Genomic DNA, 22023 nt, shown 5'->3' on the forward strand with positions numbered 1-22023 from the left:
TTAGTTTATTTTTATTTTTATTCTTTGTTGTTTTTTTTTTTTTTTTTTTTTTTTTTTTTTTTTTGAGACGGGGTCTCACTCTGTCACCCAGGCTGGAGTGCAGTGGCGGGACCTTGGCTCACTGCAAGCTCCACCTCCCGGGTTCACACCATTCTCCTTCCTCAGCCTCTGGAGTAACTGGAACTACAGGCACCCGCCACCACACCCAGCTAATTTTTTGTATTTTTAGTAGAGATGGGGTTTCACTGTGTTAGCCAGGATGGTCTTGATCTCCTGACCTCATGATCTGTCCGCCTCGGCCTCCCAAAGTGCTGGGATTACAGGCGTGAGCCAGCACGTCTGGCCTATTTTTATTCTTATAGAGACAGGGTCTCACTATGTTACCCAGACTGGCCTCAAACTCCTGAACTCAAGTGATTCTCCTGCCTCAGCCTCCCAAAATGCTGGGATCACAAGTAAGCCACTGTGCCTGGCCTTATAGTTTAACTTTAAAGCAAGGACGATAATAGCCCCTTCTCAAAACTTGCCCCCTGCTTGTTTGGGGACCAAATCCACCTTTGTAAAACTAACGAAAGACCACAAGGTTAGAATTATGGTAGGGACCTGAATCCTGCTAAGCTCTAAGCATAGTAAAGTGATAACCAGCCATTGTTCCCTAGTTTGCTTACTGCTCAGGAGTCATGTAGCTGGAGGCCACAAGATTTATAACTTTCCCAATTGCTCCTATAGGTAACATCACTATTGTTAAAACCTAGGATTGGTCTTTGAGATATTTTTCTGACTTTTGCATTCAGGCAGACCAAATGACACCACCTAGACCCACGACTAATACCAAGGAGCTGACTCAACAAGTCCTATGACCCCCCACCCAGAAAATGACTCAGCATGTGAAGACAGTTTAGACGCTCTTATGGTTTCATCCCCAAACAATCAGTAGGACCCATTCCCTATCCCCCTGCCAGCCTAATTATGCTTTAAAGCCCTAGCCTCTGAGCTCTGGGGGAGGCAGAGTTGAGAAATATCTCCCATCCTTCTGCTTGACCATCTTGCAATAATTAAACTCTTTCTCTGCTGCAATTCTGCTGACTCAATGTATCGGCTTTTCTGTGCAGTGGTCAAGAATAACCCATTGGATTGTAATACAATGGATGGGTTTGGTCACTTGGCAGGTGACAGTCCAATGACCACAATCAAGGAGGATTTAACAAAGGGACTTTATTACTTGCAACAATTAAGGAGGATGCCAGGGATAGCACCCAAGAACAATGCCTCCCCAAATAATGGTGAAAACAGGGCTTTTATTAGGTAGATTAGCCAAGTCATTGTATGTAAAGGCAGTGCAGATGCAGTCACCGTTCATGCTTCTACATACATAGCATGTATAGAAAATGGCAAATAAGCTCCCCTCTGGGTGGGTGGGGTTTTTAGTATGATAATGAGGACAGTTCATCAAAATTCATCTCCAACTCAAGTATCTCTGGATCCAAGTGATTTTTGTTTTTCCCCAGGAGCTGAGCTACTTCCTAGAATTTTCTGAAACAACAAGATCTCAGGATGCAACAGTTACATGTGGGTACTTTTCCAGAAGGACTCCAGAGAGGCCAGAAACAAGAGACTGAGCAATGGAGCTCGGGGTTTCCAGCCTGGCACCTGGGCAGCTGCTGGGGCTGAGAAGCTGGGGCTCAGGTGATGAGGTTGTACATGCCTGAGGTGCCTGAGGGTGATGCAGGGACTGCCATGAGCTACAGAAGGCAGGGCACAGATAAGGCATAAGGCTGAGGGATGGGGCCAGGTGGCTCAGGGCCTGAGAGGAACTGAAGGCTGAGCCCTGTGGGCCCCATAGAGGCGAAAGGAGGAAGAGGAGGGCAGCCTAATTGACCAGGGAGCAGAGAGCAGAGCTTGGGGGGAGTGAGGGAGGCAGGGATGACAGGGGGAGTAGATGGCATATCATCCTGGTCCTTTGCCTGCACAGACTCCCACCAGCAGCCCTGGCCTTTAAAGGTGGCACTAGCCCCCGGCCATCTTTTGGGCACTTCCCCTGTTCTCCTCAGGAGCATCAGCACTTGGGGTCAGCAGGGTTCCCTGTGTCCCAGAGGCCTTGACTCAGAGCCCACCCAGAATGGACAAGGTTCCCTGGTCCCCCAAGGGTGCTGCTCCTGCAAGCCACAGTGGCCGTGCCTCAGCTGCAGCTCTCCACCAGCTGGGTGGACTTTGGGACCTGCTTTGTGAGCCAGCAACGAGTCTGGGAGGTTTCCCTGAGGCACCTGAGCAGCTGCCGAAGTTACTGGGCCACAGAAACTGGAGAGAAGATGATCCCGCAGGAAGGGTCCTGTCTTAGTCCATTTTCTGTTGCTTAGAATACCTGAAAGTGGGTAATTTATTTAAAAAATAATTTGTTTCTTACAGTTATGGAGAATGAGCAGTCCAAGGCTGAGGGGCTGCATTTGGTGAGTGCCTTCTTGTTGGTGGGGGCTGTTTGCCTGAGTGAACACAGGGTATCGCATGGTGAGGGAGAAAAGTGTTCTAGCTCAGGTCTCTCTTCTTATAAAGCCAGCATCCCCACTCACATAATAACCTGTTAATCCAGTAATCCATGAATGGATTAATTTATTCATAAGGGCAGAGCCTCCATGACCTAATCATCTCTTAAAGGCCCAGCTCTCAATACTGCCACATCGGAGATTTAATTTCACCATGAGTTTTGGAAGAGACAAATGTTTAAACGATAGTGGAGCTCATGTATCATGTCCCTGTGAGGTGGCTCCCCAGGGCTGGCACCATTTGGAATTCCTGCAGAGCAGTCAGTTCTCTAATCCCACGTGATCTCAGGGTTGTCCTGCCCTGTGGTGCTGAGCAAGACCGGAGGTGCACACCTGAGATGCAGGCAAGCCTGGGGGTGACTGAAATCTTTCTGTAGTGGTACATGGGGCCACCTGTGCTCATGTTTGTCCTCCCTTCCTCTTGGAGCTGGCCAAAGACACAGTGACCTTCAAGGTCTCTCCAAACAGTGGGCTGCTGGAGGTGTGACCCACCAATGCACTCCCAACCTCCATCACCTTGTAGGTTTTCTTCACTGCCAGTTACAGCCCCTCCCAGAGTCCCCTGCACTGCCCACAGAGCCTGGACATCCTGCCCAGGGCCCTTCCTAACCTGCTACCTATAGGAGCAGTAAGCTACCACATTGGTGGTACAAGATGTGCTTGGCAGGAAGGCTTGTACCCTGTGGTTCTGGGGCCAAGGGTCTTATGATGATGAGAGATACCTGTCCCCTCACCAGCTCTGAGGCTCTGCCCTATCCCTCAGCCCCAGCCCACAGCTATGGAATAAACATGGCCCAGGGCCGAAGAACAGGTCTGCTGGGCAGGGGGCTGTACCAGGTGACAGACTAGGGTGGTGGGGTGGAAACTGGAGAGGGGATAGGCTGGCACCTCAGGTCTCCAACTACTCTAGAACACCCCCCTGGGATGGAGGAGGCTCTTTTCCAAAACTGCAATATTTGATACAATTTAATATCAAAAGGAGAAGAAAAACTCCTGGAAATATAGAAACAGTAAAGCACTTCCTTAATCTGATCATGGCTATGTACAATACAACAAACTTACAAAAAACATCATGCAATGTTGAAATGGTGAGTGATTTCCCTTTAAAATCAGAGTCAAGACAAGAATTCCTACACATATCACTTCTTTTCCATGTTGTACTGGAGGAACTAGCTAGTATAGCAAAGCAAGGAAGAGAAATATAAGACAAACGTTGGAAAGGAAGAGACACTATTTAACAAGACTGTGGATATAAAAATCAACATGCAAAATTACAATTCTCAATACCAGCAATTAATGGAAAATGAAATTAAGAAAACAAAAACAAAAGACAGTATTTACAAAAGCTTAAAATTGTAAGGCACCCATACATAAGTAAAAACATACAAGGGCTCTAATGAGAAAACTGTAAACTAAAAGTTTACCAATGGACTTTGGAGAAGACAAATAAATGTAGAGATGATTTAACATGTTCTTGGTTTGGAAGACTCAATATTGCAAACTGTCCTTTAGAGTCACCACAACTCTGATCAAAATTCCATCACATTATTTGTTGTTGTGGAACTTCACAAGCTGACTCTAAGATTTAAATGGAAATGCAAAGAGCCAAGAAAAGCCAAGACAGTCTTAAAGAAAAAACAACATGGGAGAACTTGCTGTGCTAGATACCAAGAGGTTAACACACTAGAGCCCTTAAGAAAGTGTGGTATTGACAGAAGAATGGCCAGGTGACTGAAACAGAACAGACAACCAGAACCAGACCCACATGTACAGTCACTTGATTTATGATGGCACTGAGACAAGTAGGGGGAAGACCATCTTTCCAATAAAGGATCCTGGAAAAATCAGGCATCCATATAAAAAAAAAAATGAAGATGAAAGCCTTCTTCACATCATATCTGCACACAAAAAAACCAGTCTCAGGCAGATTAGATATGTAAATGTGAAAGGCAAAAAAAATTAGGTGAAAAGGCAAGCCAAAGGAGGGCAAGATGTTTGCAAAACAGGTAAGATGATAATGGACTCATGGCAAGAATACATAAGGCACTCCAGTGAACCTCTAAGGACAAGAACAGACAACTCAATACAAAAATGGGGCTAGGCATGGTGGCTCATGCCTGTAATCCCAGCACATTGGGAGGCCAGGGTGGGCAGATCACCTGAGGCCAGGGATTTGAGATCAGCCTGGCCAACATGGTGAAACCCTGTCTCTACTAAAAATACAAAAATTAGTCAAGTGTGGTGGTGGCATGCTTGCGATCCCAGCTACTTGGGAGGCTAAAGTGGGAGGATCACTTGAACCCAGGAGGTGGAGGTTGCAGTTTGCCAAGATTGTGCCACTGTACTCTAACCTGGGTGACAGAGCAAGACTCCGTCTCAAAACAACAACAACAACAATAACAACAACAAAATCCAAAAAACAAAAATGGGTGCAAGACTTGACTAGGTACTTCACAAAACAGAAAATCCAAGTGGCCAATGCATTTATGAAAAAGTTCTCAACCTCCTTAGGAAGGGGGGAAATGCAGTTTTAAACTCAAGATACATCACTACACAGCCATAGATTGTGTAAAACTTACATCTGAAAAAAATCAGGTATTATCAAAGATGTGACATGCATGAAGTCTTCTACCCTGCTTTTGAAAAGTGTACATTGAAACACCACTTTGGATAATGGCTTGGCATATCTAGTAAAGTTGAGTGATGTATTCTGACTCAGCATTCTTGCTCCCAGGTAAAAACTCTAGAGAAACCAGGGTGTCTGTTCTCCAGGACACAGTTACAAGAAGGTTCGTACAGGTATTATTCATCATAGCACATTTTCACCATTTGGAAAGCACCAAAGGTTTATCACTTTGGATATGGACGAATAACCTGTGGCCCATTCATACAACAGAATATAGCATAAAAACAAACGACTTGCTGGGCATGGTGGCTTGCACCTGTAACCTCAGCTGCTTGGGAGATGGAGATGGCCAGATCACTTGAGATCAGGAGTTCAAGACCAACTAGAGTGACATAGCAAGATCTTGTCTCTAAAAAAAAAAAAAATTTGAGATGGAGTTTCACTCTGACGCCCAGGCTGGGGTATAGTGGCACCATCTCGGCTCACTGCAACCTCTGCCTCCCAGGTTCAAGCCATCCTCTCACCTCAGCCTCCCAGGTAGCTGGGATTACAGGCATGCATCACCATGCCAGGCTAATTTTTTTATGTTTAGTAGAGAGGGGGTTTCTCCCTGTTGGCCAAGCTGGTCTTGAACTGCTGACCTCAAGTGATCCAGTCACCTCAGCCTCCCAAAGTGCTGGGATTACAGGCATGAACCACTGTGCCCAGCCTCCAATTTTTTTTTAATTAACCAGATATGGTGGCATGTGCCTGTAGCCCCAGCTACTCTGGAGGCTGAAGCAGGAGGATTGTTTGAGCCCAGGAGTTTGAGGCTGCAGTGAGCTATGATGGATGAATCTCAGAGTTGAGTGAAAGAAGCAAGAGTTCAAACTGTGACTGCTCTTATAAAGTTCAAAAACCAGTAAAAGTAACCTATATTGTTAGAAATGAGTAATTACCTTGAAGGAAGGGGAGATGGTGACTGAGAGAGGAAGGAGGGAGCTTTGGGATGCTGATAATTTCCTGTTTCTTGATAAGGGCAATGGGTACCCAGTATGTGCTTTGTGATATTCAAAAAAACAGGGCTGGGCATGGTGGCTCACACCTGTAATCTCAGCACTTTGGGAGGCTGAGGCAGGAGGATCACTTGAGCCCAGGAAATCGAGGATGCAGTGAGCTATGATTGCACCACTGTATTTCGGCTTGGGAAAGAGAGCGAGACCCTGTCTCTAAAAACAAATAAACAAAAACACATTAAATGATTTATGCACTTCTACATGTGTTATTCTTCAATTAAAAAGTTTAAAAGATTACTGTAAGAATGTCAGGTGAAATAAAACTTATGGCAAAAAGCATTAATAGAGACAGGGGAGTTATATTTAATAATAAAAGAATCGAGCAACTCACTCCCTCTTGGGCAGTATCTTATTCTGATTTTACTTCTCTATTGTGTTCTTTAATTCAGCCACTATAGTGTTCATTTCTAGGATTTATGGGTGTCTTTTTCCAAGTTTGTGTCTTAGGAGTTATGTGACTTTATCTCTGAACATTTTAAACAAAGTCTTTTCAGAAAGAGCACTATCACCACTAGTCCACTGATGGCAAACTCTCCAGTGTATTCCTTCTGTTTTCATGCCATTTTGTTTCTTCGTGTGCTCAGTAATTTTTACTTACAAGTTCATTTTCATTGAGATTCATCTTCCTTAGAAGCCCTATAAGTCTTGAGTTGCTGTGGCAACCTTGTTGTGGATTGCTTTAGTGTTTGCTTCTGCCAAGGCCTTACAAGATTCACAACTGTTTGTTTCTGGGCTTGGGGCTTGCATTCATGGGGGGCTAAGTTTTCTACTCATGGTCTGGGGGCCTCATCCTGTACCGAGCTGCTTCACACTCACCCCAGGCATCCCTTCAACATGACCTCAAGGCCTTTGGTAAATGGTCAGCAGCATCCCATGTCAAGGATGGGGATGAAAGGGGATAACCTAGGACAAGAGGCTGCTGCCACATTTAGGCCAGTGCTTGAACAATGGTAGAAATATACAAACAGCTAAAAGAAGCAGGTGAGAATTCCACAAAGGCAAGTAGTCAGTGACCAGGAAATTAGAGCTCCAGAATTCACAGTTCGCAGGCATCCACGGGTACCATCACAAGCTGCCAGATTACTGACTTCTCTCTCTCTCTTTCTGCACACAGGGAGGCCCCTGCCGACATGTCGACACTGTCTATTGTATCATAAAAATATCACATGTGTGAGAAAGAGAATTTATTGACAGCAGACAATTTCATACAATTTTGGCATTTTAGTCATTACAACAAGATACCTGTGTGATAAGAATGATGTGTGAGACCAACAAAAGGAATGTTCTAGTCTAGTACTGTGTAATAGAACTATAATGTGAGACACAGAAGCAAGTCATGTATAGTTTTAAAATTTTTGTTAGTCACATTTCAAAACATTTTTAAGAATAGGTGCAGTTCGTATACATCATGGAATACTATGCAGCCATAAAAAAGAATGAGTTCATGTCGTTTGCAGGGAAATGGATGAAGTTGGAGACCATCATCCTTGCAAACTAACACAAGGAACAGAAAACCAAACACCGCATATTATCAAAATAATAATCATGTTCTCACTCATAAGTGGGAGTTGAACAATGAGAACACATAGACAAAGAAAGGGGAACATCACACACTGGGGCCGGTGAGGGGATGGGAGGAAAGAGGAAGGAGAGCATTAGGACAAATACCTAATGCATTCAGGGCTTACAACCTAGATCATGGGTTGACGGGTGCAGCAAACCACCATGGCACATGTATACCTACGTAACAAGCCTGCACCTTCAGCACATGTATCCCAGAACTTAAAGTAAAATTAAAATAGATAAATAAGAATAGGTGCAATTAATTTTAATGCTTTATTTGCTCAATATATCCAAAATGCTGCCATTTTTACATATGATCTATATTACTGAGATATACTGAAAAATAAGTTCGTGAAGCGTTCCATATTTTTAAAAAAAAAAAATATATATATATATATATAGAGAGAGAGAGAGAGAGAGAGAGAGATGTTTTATGTTTTATGTTGTACTAAGCCTTTGAAATCCAGTGTGTTTTTCACAGTTACAGCACATCTCAAATCAGACTAGCAACATTTGTTGTTGTTGTTTGTTTTGAGACAGAGCCTCGCTCAAGGCTGGAGTGCAATGGCGCGATCTCGGCTCACTTCAAGCTCCGCCTCCAGGGTTCAAGTGATTCTGCGCCTCAGCCTCCCGAGTAGCTAGGACTACAGGCGCCCACCACGCCTGGCTAATTCTTGTATTTTTAGTAGAGAGGGGGTTTCACCATGTTGGCCAGGCTGGTCTCGAGCTCCCAACTTCAGATGATCCGCCCACCTTGGCCTCCCAGACTAGGCACATTTTAAGCCCTCGATACCTACGTCTGGTTAGTGGCTGCTATATGGGACAGCATGGGTCTAGTCCAATAAAATACGTAATGTCAAACTCTAAATAATATTAGCCAGGCCGGGTGTGGTGGCTCACGCCTGTAATCCTAGCATTTTGGGAGGCTGAGATGGGCGGATCACGAGGTCAGGCGATTGAGACCATCCTGGCTAACACGGTGAAATCCCATCTCTACTAAAAACACAAAAAATTAGCCGGGCGAGGTGGCGGGTGCCTGTGGTCTCAGCTATTTGGGAGGCTGAGGCAGGAGAATGGTGTGAACCCAGGAGGCGGAGCTTGCAGTGAGCTGAGATCCAGTCACTGCACTCCAGCCTGGGAAACAGAGAGAGACTCCGTCTCAAATTAATAATAATAGCCATTGATTCAGTAAACAACTAGATAGGTCCTATCTGGAACTGACTGACAAGCCTTGGCCACCTAAGAAAAATTGAAAGCATGTAGGAGTGCAGTTGGTCTTGCCGACAGCCACAGCCTGTACAACCAGCTCCTTCACACCCACACAGCCCCATCGGTTTTCTGTCCTGGCCCCCTTCTTCCTCCTGTCCCCTGTGGCACTAGGTGATTCCTGGCAAAGTAACTTGAGGAGAGGTGTTTAAATAAGGCTAATATGTTGGCATCACAGCTCACACACAGGCCTCTGCCAGAAAGAGCAACAGTGACTTCTCAAGCATCCTGTGGTCCTATGGACAGATACTTCGCGAGATCCCTTTCTGGGCCCTTCAAACCCCACTTTGGAGACCATACTAGGAAACCCAGTTAAGAACAGTAGGCACAGAAAATGACACTGAAAGGGAAAGGCGTGGACACCAGCTTCTTGGTGCCCCAAAGCTTGGGAGCACATGCGCAAAGCAGTGTGCTGGGCCAGAGTGCCAGGAATGCTGGAGGCCACTCCCTGCTTCACTGGACTCCAACCTGCCTGGGAGATCTATGGCCTTGCTGCCCTGTCTCCATGAGAACTGACATGCTTATCTGTCTTCCTCCCTCAGAGGCTACAAGGAGTCGAACCAGAGCTATTCTCTGCAAGCCCATGATCTTCCAATAAACTAGGCAAGCATGGAGGAGGTAAGACAGGCTCCGACTCCTCCTCTCGCAGGGAGAGAGGGGGTAGTGCCGAGGGCCTGACCCAAGGACTTCACAGTCTGGTTGAGGAGTCCTGGGCCCTGCCTGGCAGAGCCCCCATGCCAGCTGAGAAGGGCAGAATCACCTGCAGGGCAGTTAGGATGTGAGCTGGGATATGGGGGCTTATCCTCAGAGTGGTGGAGGCCAGAGGTCAGCTAGGATGGAGCCATCAGGAAACATCCCCAGGGATGTGGACTGATTTGGGTAATTCCCGAGGCCATGCTTATTTGCAGCATCAGTGAAAAGATGGTAAGAAAGCCCTGTACAATGGGACAAATGAGAGAAGTTCTCATTGTTCCTTTACATTCCATCCCTGCCCTGACTAGTGCATAAAATGGAGCTTTGAAATCTGTCCTCAGCCTGTGCTTCAGGTGGAAACCCGCCATGCTAGCGGATGCGTGGGCTAGCAGGTGTGGTTGGTGTGCAGGCACAGTCTTGCCCTCGCTCCACCTCTGGCCCTCATTGACATTGCCCTCCCCACTCCCCTGCCCCCATCCAGAGAGCTCCTTACTGTCCCTGAGTGATTAGACAAAGACACTAAGGAGTCTGTCTAACCCATCCTCCTACAGGCCAAGGGCCTCTGCATTCTCCACGCATGGCCAACTTTGACCCAGCTATCTCAAGACCAACATTGTACCTTTATTGGAATGAATCACAGCAGAGCTCCCGCAGAAGGGGGGCCATTTTTTTTAATGTCAAGGGCTGGTCCGGGAGCAGGACTGATCCTGCCCCACAGACTGAACTGGGCCTGGAATCTGTGGCCTGGAATCCACAACCCCATACTTGGCCACTCAATTCCAACCCAAGATGGTCTGGGGGCCTGGCCCTTGGGGAGCCTGAATGTTTGCTTCCTCTTTATTGCTCCAAGGCAGGTTTGGAGACAGGGTATGGGTCCAATCTCAGGATCTGGGCATTGAGAATGACGTTCTTGGCCGCTTCCTCAGACATATCATCAGACGACATATCATCAGATGACGTATCCTCAGTCGTCATGTCCTTGACCTTATTCCTGAAAGAGCCATCAGAGGATGAGTCCAGGGCCACATCTTTCCAGAAGCTGAGAAAAGCAGCGGCTTGTGCCTTCAGCAGCACCCAACCCTGCGTTCCCAAGAGGTGAACCTTTCTCACTCCGGCAGGTCCCCAGTCGAGCTTTGCCAGGAGCCTCCAGAATCAGGCCTGCTCCAGCTCCCAACCCTCTCGAGACCCTTCTCTTTCCTGTGTCTTTGAAGTTGGTCCACCATCTTCACTGCTAGCATTTACTGAGCACTTGCCACATGCCAGACCCTGTGCCAGCTGCTTTATGTAGCTTTAATCCTCTCAAAAAACCCCATGGGGGATGGCTGGGCTACATGGCCTTACCTCTCTGTGCCCCAGTGTTCTCATCTGTAAAATGGGGATAGTGATAGGACCTACCTTGCATTTGATTGTTTTGGGGATAGAGAGAGATAAGGTATGTATAGAACAGGGTCTAACACATAGCAAATGCTCAATACATCTTAGCTATTGTTATTACTCTGTTCTCATTCCACTTTTCAAATGAAGAAACTGAGTCTCAGAGGTATGAGGTAACTTCTCCACGCACACACTAGGAGATTGCGGCACATGGAATCTGTGCCCATAACCACTATCTGCTCTCCCTGTGCGGCGCTGAACTTCCTCTCTCTACGGTGGGGCAAGTTTCTATCCATCCTTCAAAGCTCTACTCAGATGTCACTGTGACATTTTCCCCGACTCCCCAAATGAACATTCTTCCCTTGTTAGGTTCCTATAGATCCTGTACATCCCACTGTCAGAGTCTGCTAGCAGTAGCTGTTTGCATTATCTGTCTTCACATAAGCTATGGCTTTCTCAAGGGTGGGGAGTGCTGACCTCTGACCTTTGACAGTCAAGCCCTGGCACAGTGCCTAGATGTGTGATTCGAATGAGAGCAGGGCGGGAGGGCAGGAGGAAGATGGTAGGGAGGAGGGCAGAGAAAGGCCAGAGGCAGTGACTCCTGTGGCACAGAGCAGAGGACACTCTAGGGCCTTGGCAACTTCTGCTCCATACTGCTGCTCGGGTCCCCTCAGGTCCAGGGAGAGCATGTTCATTGACCCAAATCCCAGAAGGGATGGTTCTGCCAATCATGACAAGTCTTTTCCAGGGGACACTTGGGAGATCAGAGGCCAGAAGTGCCCACGGAGGTGTTGGGTGGAGCCTAGTTCCCAAATGGGGTCCTGGGCTGCTGGGGTCAAGAGGCCAGAGTCCTTCATCAAGACTGGGTTTTTCATGAGGAACTAGGAGTTCAGACAGGAAAAGAGATGTACTCAGAGTTGGTTCCAAGCCAGTCCTCTGTCCCTGGGAGGAGAGTGAGCCTCTGGGAGGAGTGCCCCTGGAGGGTATGCCCAAAAGCAATGCCCCCATCCAGACAGGCAGGCAGGGGCAAGGAAAGGAGACGACATGGCCCAGCCCGGGTCAGGAGGGGCAGCAAGATGGGAGCTGGCAGAGGCTGGGTAGGAGCAGGTAGGCAGCAGCAGCCAGAGGAGCAGGAAGACTGCTGCAGACATGGCAGCCTTCGGGTCACAGGCTCTCTGGCAGAGGAGCGGGGATGGACAATGCCCCACATGCTCTCTGTACCAAGGCTTCAGAGCCAGGCCCCGTGCTGGCACAGCCCAGGAGGCTCCCACACCTACCTCATCTGTGGGGAGTGCTCCAGGCTGTGGAAGAGGGGCTGATCTCGCGTTTCCGGTAGCAGGAAGGAGAGGGAAAAGGCCACGATGGCTAAGATGCAGCAGAGAAAGATGGGCAGGAGGGAGGGGGTCTGGTTGATGATTGTCAGAGACAAGATGGCTCCAGCCGCCGAGGCCAGAAACACCAGCCCCAGACCTGTCGCCCTGAAAGTGGAGGTGAGAGCTCCTCTGAGAGGTCTGTCGGGTTCAGAGGCTGGGCCAGGCCAGCAGCTATATGAAACCCCACACCCTCCAAGTCTCCACCCTGTCCCGTCCTCACTGTGTGATTCCAAGTAGACAATAATTTCTTCTGGGCCTCTTCAAGGGAGATGAGGAGGGGGAGAGGCAGAAACCATGCAGCATTGTATGGAAGTGCAGGGAGAGGACACAGGCAGTGATGCCAGCCAGGCAGGAAGATAGTGCTCCCATCACCAACCTCAGGGAAGGATCTGAGCCTCCGAGTGGCCCAAACACTTTGCAGGCAGTGAGTGCAAGGCAGGGGCTAGAGTCAGGCTGCCTGGGTCCAAATCCCAGCTCTGCTGCTTGCTCTGTCTGCCCTTAATTGAGTGCCTTCATCTATCTGGTCTTGCATCTGAAATGGGGTTAGCGATGGCATTTGGGGGATTTTGTGGGGTGTTTAAATGAGATCACTTATGTAAACTGTTTAGCACAGTGCTTGTCACCAGGTGAATGCTTGTCTTACTTGCTGCATTAATCTTGTCATTGTCAGTCCCTGCCCATGCCGCCATGGCCCCCTCACCCACCAGACCGCATACCTGAGCACGGTGGGGAGGAGCTCAGCGGTGTAGAGGAAGAACACGGTGACAGTGGCAGCCAGGCTGAACTCTCCAAGTGTGAGCATCAAGATCGTCATGGATTTCCGCTCTGTGGCCGGACAACGTGGCCGCCTGAGTCTGAAGCCATCCTCCCCTGGGGCGGGTGAAGGAGGCCCGCCCATCAGCCCTCCCTTGACCCCTCCTAGAAGGCATCTGAACAGCCTTCCCCACCACCTGCCCAGCTGGCCAGCAGGCTCAGGCATTCCATCAGAGGAGGGGCAAGCTGTCAGAGGCCCAGTCAGTCCAGAAGGCAGGACAGAGTTGGTCAGTCCAGAAGTCCTGCAGAGTTGGTCAGCAGGGGTGGGGAGGTCCCCTGGGACCCCCATGGCCTCTCAGGCCACTGTCTCCCATGCTACACCCAACACCCCCATCTCCGCCTCCAAGGCTGTGTCTTCGCTCCACCTCCTCACCCAACTGCAGCTTCCTCACCCCACTGGGGATCCACTTAGGGCCAGGCCTGTGTCCTCTGGGTTGGAACCCCTGCTCAGGGCTGTACCACCAGGGCTCTGCAAGGTGGTCAGAGTAAGGGGGTGTTTGGTTCCTGGGGCCTGAATGGCTGGGATAGGTCCCAAACATTCCAGGATGTTTTCTGGCCAGCTAGACAGGCACAATGAAGGGGAAACCGGAGAAAGCCCATTCCTCAGACCTGGTGAAGCTGGGGGCTTCAGCTCCTGCCTGCCTGCCTGGCAGCCTCTGCAGGACCCTGCCCCAGCCTCACTCCCATTCCAGTCCTGGCTTTTCTTGTCTCTGGGATGAAATCAGAGATCCAGTTTGATCTACTGGGGAGTCCATTCCTAGTTTATCTCACACTTCCGAGTTTACATATTTCTGCTTGACTCAGCGTAGACCCGCGTTTTTAAAAACCACGAGGCAATAAACGTTCAATAATAAATTTGTTTCCACATTTTGTGTTACCCAATCTACACTGCCAGCATCTGGGAGTGGAAAGGTCCTAATCCAGACACACACAATTCCAGCCCTGGAGAAAGGGAGGGAACCCTTCCAGCAGGCCTGGATCTAGCCTCCGCTGCCCTTGCTGGACTGTGAAAAGGCTCCGCAGGCAGTCATTCTAAGCGAGTGTGCTGCACAGATCGCTCCAGCTCTAGGACCTGTGGCGTATCCACTGTTTAGGGCTCTTTGAGATTCTGAAGATAACACCAGCCCTTCCTGTTTCCTTTTCTAGTGCTGAGCCCGCAGGAACGCAGCACTCAGCCCCTCTGGAAAGGAGGGGCCTCCATACAAAAGCTGTTCCTGAGTGCTGAGCCCCACATTACACTCAGTTTTCAGTGGGCAGGTTATTCCTGGTGAAGCTACAGAGAACAACAGGCATTTCCCAGTCAAAGGGGCTACAGATGACAGATGGGTCCGGGCAGCAGTTGAAGGAATATTTTTGCCATCATCTATTCACATGTAACCATTAGACCTACTTCTAAGGTGGATTGGAATCTGGTGGAAGAAGGCTGCTGCCTGCTGTCCTCTGGAAAGTACACCCTCCTTCCTCAGGTCTCTGAGAGAGTGTGGGTGCCCTGTCTGGGAGACCCCACCCAGGAAGGGCAGTGCTCCAGGGATTGGAGGTGCTGGGGCCTCTGTGGGGTGGGTGGGCTATAGGTGCAGGAGGCTGATTCCCAGGGTGTCTAGGTGGCCAGCCAGGGCAGGTGGCAGTGGGGAGGGGTTTTGAAAAGCAGGAAGGCTGTGGGCAACCCACAGGGGAAGGATGAGCTGTACCTTCAGAGAGGAAAAGGAGAAGCAAGCACCAGATGATGGTTTGGAGGAGAGTCACAGCCAGGCTCCACTTCCTCCCAATCTGCTGGAGAAGAAAGATGCAGCACAGCCGGGCAGACACCTCCATGATGCTGGGGACCACATGTCTGAAGTGGACGCTCACGCCCAGCTCTCTCATTCTCAGGCTCAACGTAAAATAGGTGTAACTGACGGTAAACCTGGATGAAGCCAGGAGGCACGTGCGCGTGCATACATGCACACACACACACACACACACACACACACACACACACACACAGAGCCAGGAATAAAGACAGAGGCAGAGCAGCAAGGGTCAGGGTAGGAACAGAGGAGAGAAGTAAGCACAGAGACCTGTGATCTGTGTCCTTGGGCTGCCTCCCTTGCAGCCTGACCATTCCCATCCTCTCCCTAAAGTTTCCAGCCTGCGCACCTGTTTGCAGTCCCTGCCAGCGAGCCCTGGATACTCACCACACGCAGCTCATCACCAAGATCACCTTGCAGAGCTGCCTATTCTTACAGAAGTCCAGGACAGAGGCCTGAGTCACCTTCTTTCTGGGCAGCTGCACCTACAGAACAAGCAGAACCAGTCAGAGGCAGAGCCAAGACCCCAGCTTGCTCCCCAGCCCCACAGCACCCACAAGGCCTGCCTGTCCCTGAAAGTGCCAGCTGGCTGTCTGGCCTTCCCTGGCAGGGTTCAATTTTGCTGTCACCATTGTCCTTAAGAAGAGGACTGGGGGCACCCTCTGGACCAATGTCCCACCTGAAGGGATGAGGAGGGAAGGGGCCCTTCCACAGCCCACTACTCCGGCCCCACTCCTGGCTGGAAGCCCTTTACCTCGTCCAGCAGATTTGAAGGAATGGTCTTCTTGTTCACACTTGCAGCGTAGCACAGCATCTGCTTGGCCTCCTTCACCTTCCCTTTCATCATCAGCCACCGTGGGGACTCTGGGAGAATCCTGTGTGGCCAGTCCCTCTCTTATCTCATTGTTCTATGATGCCCAGAGACCCCTGCTGGCCCTCTCGTGGCCTCATCTGTGGCCATCCTGTGCCAGCATGAGGTGATTCAGATGTCGGGGCCTTGAAGGCCACCACTGACCTTGAGCTGCCCTCTGCTCCTCCCCGGCAGTCAGGCCTTCCCCTGTCTAAGCCTCACATGGCCTCCACTGCTGCTAAGTGACACCCTGACCACTGGCTGCCTCTGTCTCCAGCCTCCTTGATTTGCCCTCGGTTATCACTGAGAGTTCTCTCCTTTTCTATCTAGGGGGGCCATCCCTATCTGCTCAGGCACGCTGAGGGCTCCGATCTCCATGCCACAGCCTCCTGTAGAGCTCCCATGCTTTTAGTTGGGATTTCTCCTGTTCCCTGTCTCCCCAACAGCCTGAGGAGTGTGAGGGGGCAGGACCCTGGGTCTGACCCCAGTGCGCAGCACTCTGCCTGGGTGAATGGAGGGGTGAGTGAAGGTCTCTACTCTGTCCCATCTCTCCCCAGCCACATCTCTATTGCCTTTGACCTCAGAATAAGTCCTCTCTGTTTTTTCCCATCCTCTCAGGCTGTCAGAATCCACACAGATTGGCATAAAAAGCACTTATGTGTGAAAAATAATGGTGCTCGGTGCCCTTGTATATATAGTCTTGTTTAATCTTCATCCAAACCTGGACCTAGTGTGATTATCCCCATTTTACTCTCAGGCTCGAGGAGTAGAGGCTTGCCCAAGAACACAGAGGCAGAGCTATGTACTTGGGACTGGTACAGCCTCAGTCCCCTAAGGTGGTATAACTTTTTGATAAAACTATGCCTGCTGATTTCTTACACCACCACTCCCTCCCTGACCACGATTCTGGCTGGTTGCCATAAACACACACTCAAGACACTAGAGACAACTTCATTTCTTATACCTGCCCTGCTCCTCCTCTCTCCCACCAGGGTTCAGCAGTCATCATTTTCCACTCTAAGGCTGTCAAACTCTCCTAAAGAAAGTCATTAAACTGAGACTTCTTCAAAAAGATGGGGGATTGGCCTCATGTCCACTGAAAAAACAGGAATAAAAAAAGGATACCAACTCTCAAGGACAAAGAGAATGGGAGGGAGGACACAATGGGAGAGATGTAACAAATGCACTGAAGAGGTCATGAACGGAATGTTGACATAAATATGGACAATAAAGACTTTCTGATGAGGTCTCAGATGCAAATGAAGAACTAGTAGAAACTGGAGAAATGGCAATCCTTGCTACAAAATGGCAAAGAACTTGGCTGAACTGTATTCATGCCCTAGTGTTTGTGAAAGAAGGAACTCGTAAGTGATGAAATAGGACATTTGGTGGAAGAAGTCTCTAAGCAAAGTGCTGAGGGTGTGGTATGGCTTCTCTTGACTACTTACAGTAAAATGTAAGAAGAGAGAAACAAATTAGAATTTATAATTAAAAGGGTAGCAGAACTTAAAGATTTGTCAAATGCTCATGTTAGCCATGTTGTTTATTCATTTTCCATGAATGACAAAGTGTGTTTGGGAGAAAACACCAAGGATGTGGCCAAGCTACTGCTTGAAAAGGAGGCTAGTACAAATCAGCAGAACTATCCATGAAGACACTAAAAGAATAACCCCAAAGATACATTAGAGATCATTGGTACTGCCCCTCCTATCACAGGCCCAGAGTGCCAAAGCCTAGGGGACCTAACTATGTCAAAAGAGGGACCTTGAGCACCCATAGCACATTGGTGCTCATTGCTAACAGCCTACCAATAGAGGCTGGAAATCCAGTTCATGGAAGGGACAGGGTCTTGAATCTCTCCTCCTCACTCCCCATACAGCTCTCATCTACTCAAGCTAGGCAAAGGGGAGTTCAAGAGAACTCCTTAGATAGATGAGGGGACTGCCTTTTAAAAAGGACATCTACCATCCCACTCTGGCTGGAACTTGCTAATTCAGAAACATGGGGGCTTGCGCTGGTATTCCAGACAGTGAGAGAGATTATAGGAGAGTTAATATGTGTCACCTGGAGTTTGAGGGCCTACATAAACCCAGAGAATGATGCCCATCTCTCATCTGGGTATAATGAAGGCAGGAGGTTGAATGGAGCAGCCCACCACAACAGGGTGGAGGCTGGGGAACAGTGGGGTTTTTTGGCCAAGTGGACCCTGCTGTCTTAAAGGCACCCCATGTGCTAGGATGAGGAGACCCCTACACAAAGAGGCTGTGGGGTGAACTGCCAGGGACAGGAGCTGAGGGAGGTCACAAACAGAGCACTGGGCGCATTAGGAAATTCCAGTGCTCAGAAGACCCACGAATGGACCCAAGAGTGATGGCATTTGAATATCTACCCTACAGAGGACCCTGAGAGACTATAATAGCCCCTGCCATGTCAGTCTTTGGTCTATTTTATCTGATGTCCCTATCCCATGCCTAGAACCTGGAAAATCAGAACAAGGAGATAGGAGGAAGAACAATAGGTCAGAACAGACCTCATCCCCCTTGGTCACTATCCTGAGCGAGGAGCCAGGAAAAAGCTGTGGATCTGATGTAAGATTAAAGTTTTTAATTGAACTGGACTGAATTTTTTTTTTTTGAAACAGGGTCTCACTCTTCTGCCCAGGCTGGAGTGCAATGATGCAATCATAACTCACTGCAGCCATGATCTCCTGGGCTCAAGTGATCCTCCACCTCAGCCTCCCAAGTAGCTGGGACTACAAGTGTGTGCCACCAGGTCTGGCTAATTTTAAAATTTTGTGTAGAGGTAGGGTCTTGCTGTGTTGCCCAGGCTGGTCTCAAACTCCTAGCCTCAAGCGCGCCTCCCACCTCAGCCTCCCAAAGTGTTGGGATTATAGGCATGAGCCATTGCTTCCAGCTCCCATGCTGTTAACCCCATCTTTTATCATCCTTACTACATATGGTACAGTTAAAATGCAGGGGCTTTGGAGACAGCCCCTGAGTTCAAATCCCAGGTGCCCCACTTTCTAGCTGTGTGATGTTGGACAAGTTATTTCCACCCTCAGAAGCCTCAGTTCTCCCTCCTCCCCAGCTCCCATGACATGGGAGTAGTGTACTTCTTCTAGAGGGGTCAAGATTAAATGTAATAATGTCAAGATTAAATATGATCATTGTTTCATGCAGAACTGCCTAACCCTTTACACGTGGGTTCTTTCAGCTTCTTCTCACCTCCCTCTCGGCCTTCTCTTTTGTCCCTCTCTTTTCCCCACCTGCCCAAGATTAGCTGTGGCATCTCACTTTTGTTCTCAACCCTTATTCCTCCAACTTTTGCCCCATCAGTTGTCCTCTCCCAGCTTCAATCTCTTAGGTTCCTGTCTGTGACTCCCCTACATTCAAAACATCTGATACTCTTCCCTGACTCTGTCTTAGTTGCCCACGTAAATCATCCCTTTCTCCCTCTTTCTATGAAAGTCTCTCCTGGCTGAATTTCTTCTGCTCCTAGTCACTCCTTAACCCTCTGCCACTGCAGTGAAGCTACCTCAAGAAGGTCACCAAGGCTGGCAGACCCTTTCCCAGCCTCACTCCTCTTGCCTTCAACACTGACCCTTCCCTTGTCCTTAAACCCTTGGTCTTCAACACTCTTCCTCCCGGTTTTCTGACCACCTGTCTGACATCTCTTTAGGGTCTTCTCTGGGTCAGGGAGGAGATTAATGCTGAGGTTCAGAGGCTCTGCCCTTGGTGCCTTCCTATCTCATCCCATCCACAGGCACTTTCTCCCAGGGGAAATCCCACCCATTCCCACAGTTTCAAGGACCCTCCACTCTCATCGACATCCAGCCCATCAGACCCAGACCTGTACATGCCCTGTACTCGCTTGCTCACCAGATATAGGAGATGAGGGGGACCGCAAGTACCCCACCCACCAGAAACAGCAGCCGCCAGTGGGGAAGACTGTAGGCGATCCCCGTCAGCAACATGGCCCCAACAGCGAAAAAGCAGTGTTCCAGGATAATGGCATGGGCCCGGTGCTCGCCCACTAACCACTCAGTGGCTGTGCAGAAGCCAAGAGGACAAAACCATAGTCACTTCAGGGTCCCCAGGGCTGCCCTTGCATTCAGCCTTCCTGGGTATCCCCACCTCCTCTGGACAGTTGAGATCAGGCAAAGCTTCTTCTGCTTGTCTCTGCACTGGGTCCAGAGACAGCCCCTCAGAGCCTGGTAGAGCACTTCTGTTCCCACCAGGGCACACCCTTGTCTCCTAATCATACACACAGCTTCCTTCCCACTCCACCTGGCTGCTCCCTCTGCACACCCCCTGTCTGACCATGTGCCTCTCATAGAAAAGACACAATACCAGACACGTGGCCCGACACATGGTCAGGCAAGGAACCACTGTCCTTGTCTTTGTTCTGAGTGTATTCGTGCTTTGGCCACCTAGGCCTAAGGATCCCAATGAGAAGAGGTTCTCCTGCCAGGAAACCCCGAGCAACTAGGCAGCTGCAGCTATAAGACTGCACTGGGTGCTTTAGTATCTCACAGGCCTGGGTTGAAGTCCCAGCTTCTTCACTTAGTTGCTGTGTGACCCTGTGTGAGTTGGTTAACTTCCCTGAGGCTCAAGAGTCCTCCTCAGCTGAAGGAGTAATAGAATACTGCCTGCTGAAGAGAGTCGCATCAGGAGGAAATGAGGCAATGCATATAAAGGGCTTAGCAGATGCCTGGCTCTTCTTCTTAGCAGCTACCTGGTTCTTTCTTCTTCTTCTCCTTCTCTTTCTTCTTCTCTTCCTCCTCCTCCTCTCCTCCTCCTCCTGCTCCTTTTTTCTTTTCTTCTTCTTTCTTCTTTCCTCCTCCTCCTCCTCCTTCTTCTTCTTCCTCTTTTTTTTTTTCTGCATGGCCTTTCTTAAGGGCTCAATAAATGTAACTCATGGGGCTTGGGGGTACGCAAGGAGTGTGCAGTGGAAGGTGTGGGGTATGAGGGAGTTAGGAAGGAGATGAAGGTGGAAGAGCAGTCAGGGTACTGATTCTCTGGCATCTCCGGGCAGCCAGGAATGGAGATCCCTTCCACTTCTGCCTGTCCAATTAGGCCCCTGACTCTGTGTCCTGTGGGCTCCCAGCAGGTGCTCACGCCACCACACACCTGCAACGCCCTCTTGCAGCCATGCCACGCCCCCTTGCCATCTGGCTATGACATCACGCCCCCTGCCACTACTTCCCCTTGTCACCCGCCTATGCCACCATGTCCCTGTGCCACCCCACCCTGCCCCATTGAGGCCCAGTCTCACCCAGAGAAATGCTGCTGATGGCGTAGCCCACCACTGACTGTGAGATGCCAAAGCGAAATAACAAATACAGGTGAAAGCTGTTCACGAAGGCTGTCCCAAAGCCGAAGATGATCAGCCCCAGCAGTGACAGCAGGATGGCAGGGTAGCGGCCTATCCTACAGGAGTCAAAGGGAGGCTGCACCAAGTGCTGGGATCTCGCTGGCTGGCCCCAGCCTGATATACCTGGGCCAGGCCCTGAGCCATCTATGGGTCCCTGGAGAACCCCAATCCTCACCTCCCTCAGCCTGACACACTCCAACCCTGAATGCCCATGAGGAGGAGGTGGGATGGCTTGAGGGCCAGCAGAAACTCCTGGGGACTCACTTGTCAGTTATGAGCCCGAAGATGAGAGAGCCTATCAGGGGTCCTGCCATGAACATGATATGTGCAGTGTCCTTCTTTGTCTCCGCGCCACATACCAAGTCAAACTGTGGGTCAGACACAGGGATTGGTCACGGGCGCCCACCTTTGGGTCCGGAGACTGAGCCTCATCCCAGGGTGGAACCTATAGGCCAAGGAGACCTGGGGTAGGGGCAGGTAACTGTGTGCAGCGTACCTCAGCTGTTGCCTCTGCTCTGTTACCTCTGCAACCCCTCCGGCACCTGCTCCACCCTGAGAGCTGAGCCTGGAGAGATTGACAAGAGGCACAGGCCAAGATGTGTGTGGGGGACAGGTGGTAACTGAGCAAAGGTAGGAATCAGTGCAGACTCTTTCCCAAAGGCAGATGCCAGGCCCATCCTGCAGATTCATGCTAGTGTGGTCTGTGTTGT

General features: G+C 49.6%; 1 protein-coding gene across 3 annotated transcripts in view; it reads right to left on the reverse strand.

The window, feature by feature from the left end:
• Nucleotides 1–10344: 10344 nt before the first annotated feature.
• Nucleotides 10345–22023, reverse strand: part of SLC22A14 (solute carrier family 22 member 14) — a 31458-nt gene continuing 19779 nt past the window's right edge. For 2 of the 3 annotated variants that reach the window (XM_010357245.2, XM_030938644.1), the window contains 9 exons: nt 21578–21681; nt 21215–21369; nt 19819–19987; nt 15845–15965; nt 15478–15575; nt 14992–15206; nt 13207–13360; nt 12395–12595; nt 10345–10734 (listed from right to left, as the gene is read on the reverse strand). In XM_010357245.2, the coding sequence (XP_010355547.2) occupies nt 10581–10734; nt 12395–12595; nt 13207–13360; nt 14992–15206; nt 15478–15575; nt 15845–15965; nt 19819–19987; nt 21215–21369; nt 21578–21681 (1371 nt within the window). In that variant the 3' untranslated portion in view covers nt 10345–10580. The remainder of the gene's footprint in view (nt 10735–12394; nt 12596–13206; nt 13361–14991; nt 15207–15477; nt 15576–15844; nt 15966–19818; nt 19988–21214; nt 21370–21577; nt 21682–22023) is intronic. The other variant, XM_030938649.1, reaches the window with a different exon arrangement.

This window comes from Rhinopithecus roxellana, chromosome 1, assembly GCF_007565055.1.
Source record: "Rhinopithecus roxellana isolate Shanxi Qingling chromosome 1, ASM756505v1, whole genome shotgun sequence".
NCBI classification, from domain to species: Eukaryota; Metazoa; Chordata; class Mammalia; order Primates; family Cercopithecidae; genus Rhinopithecus; species Rhinopithecus roxellana.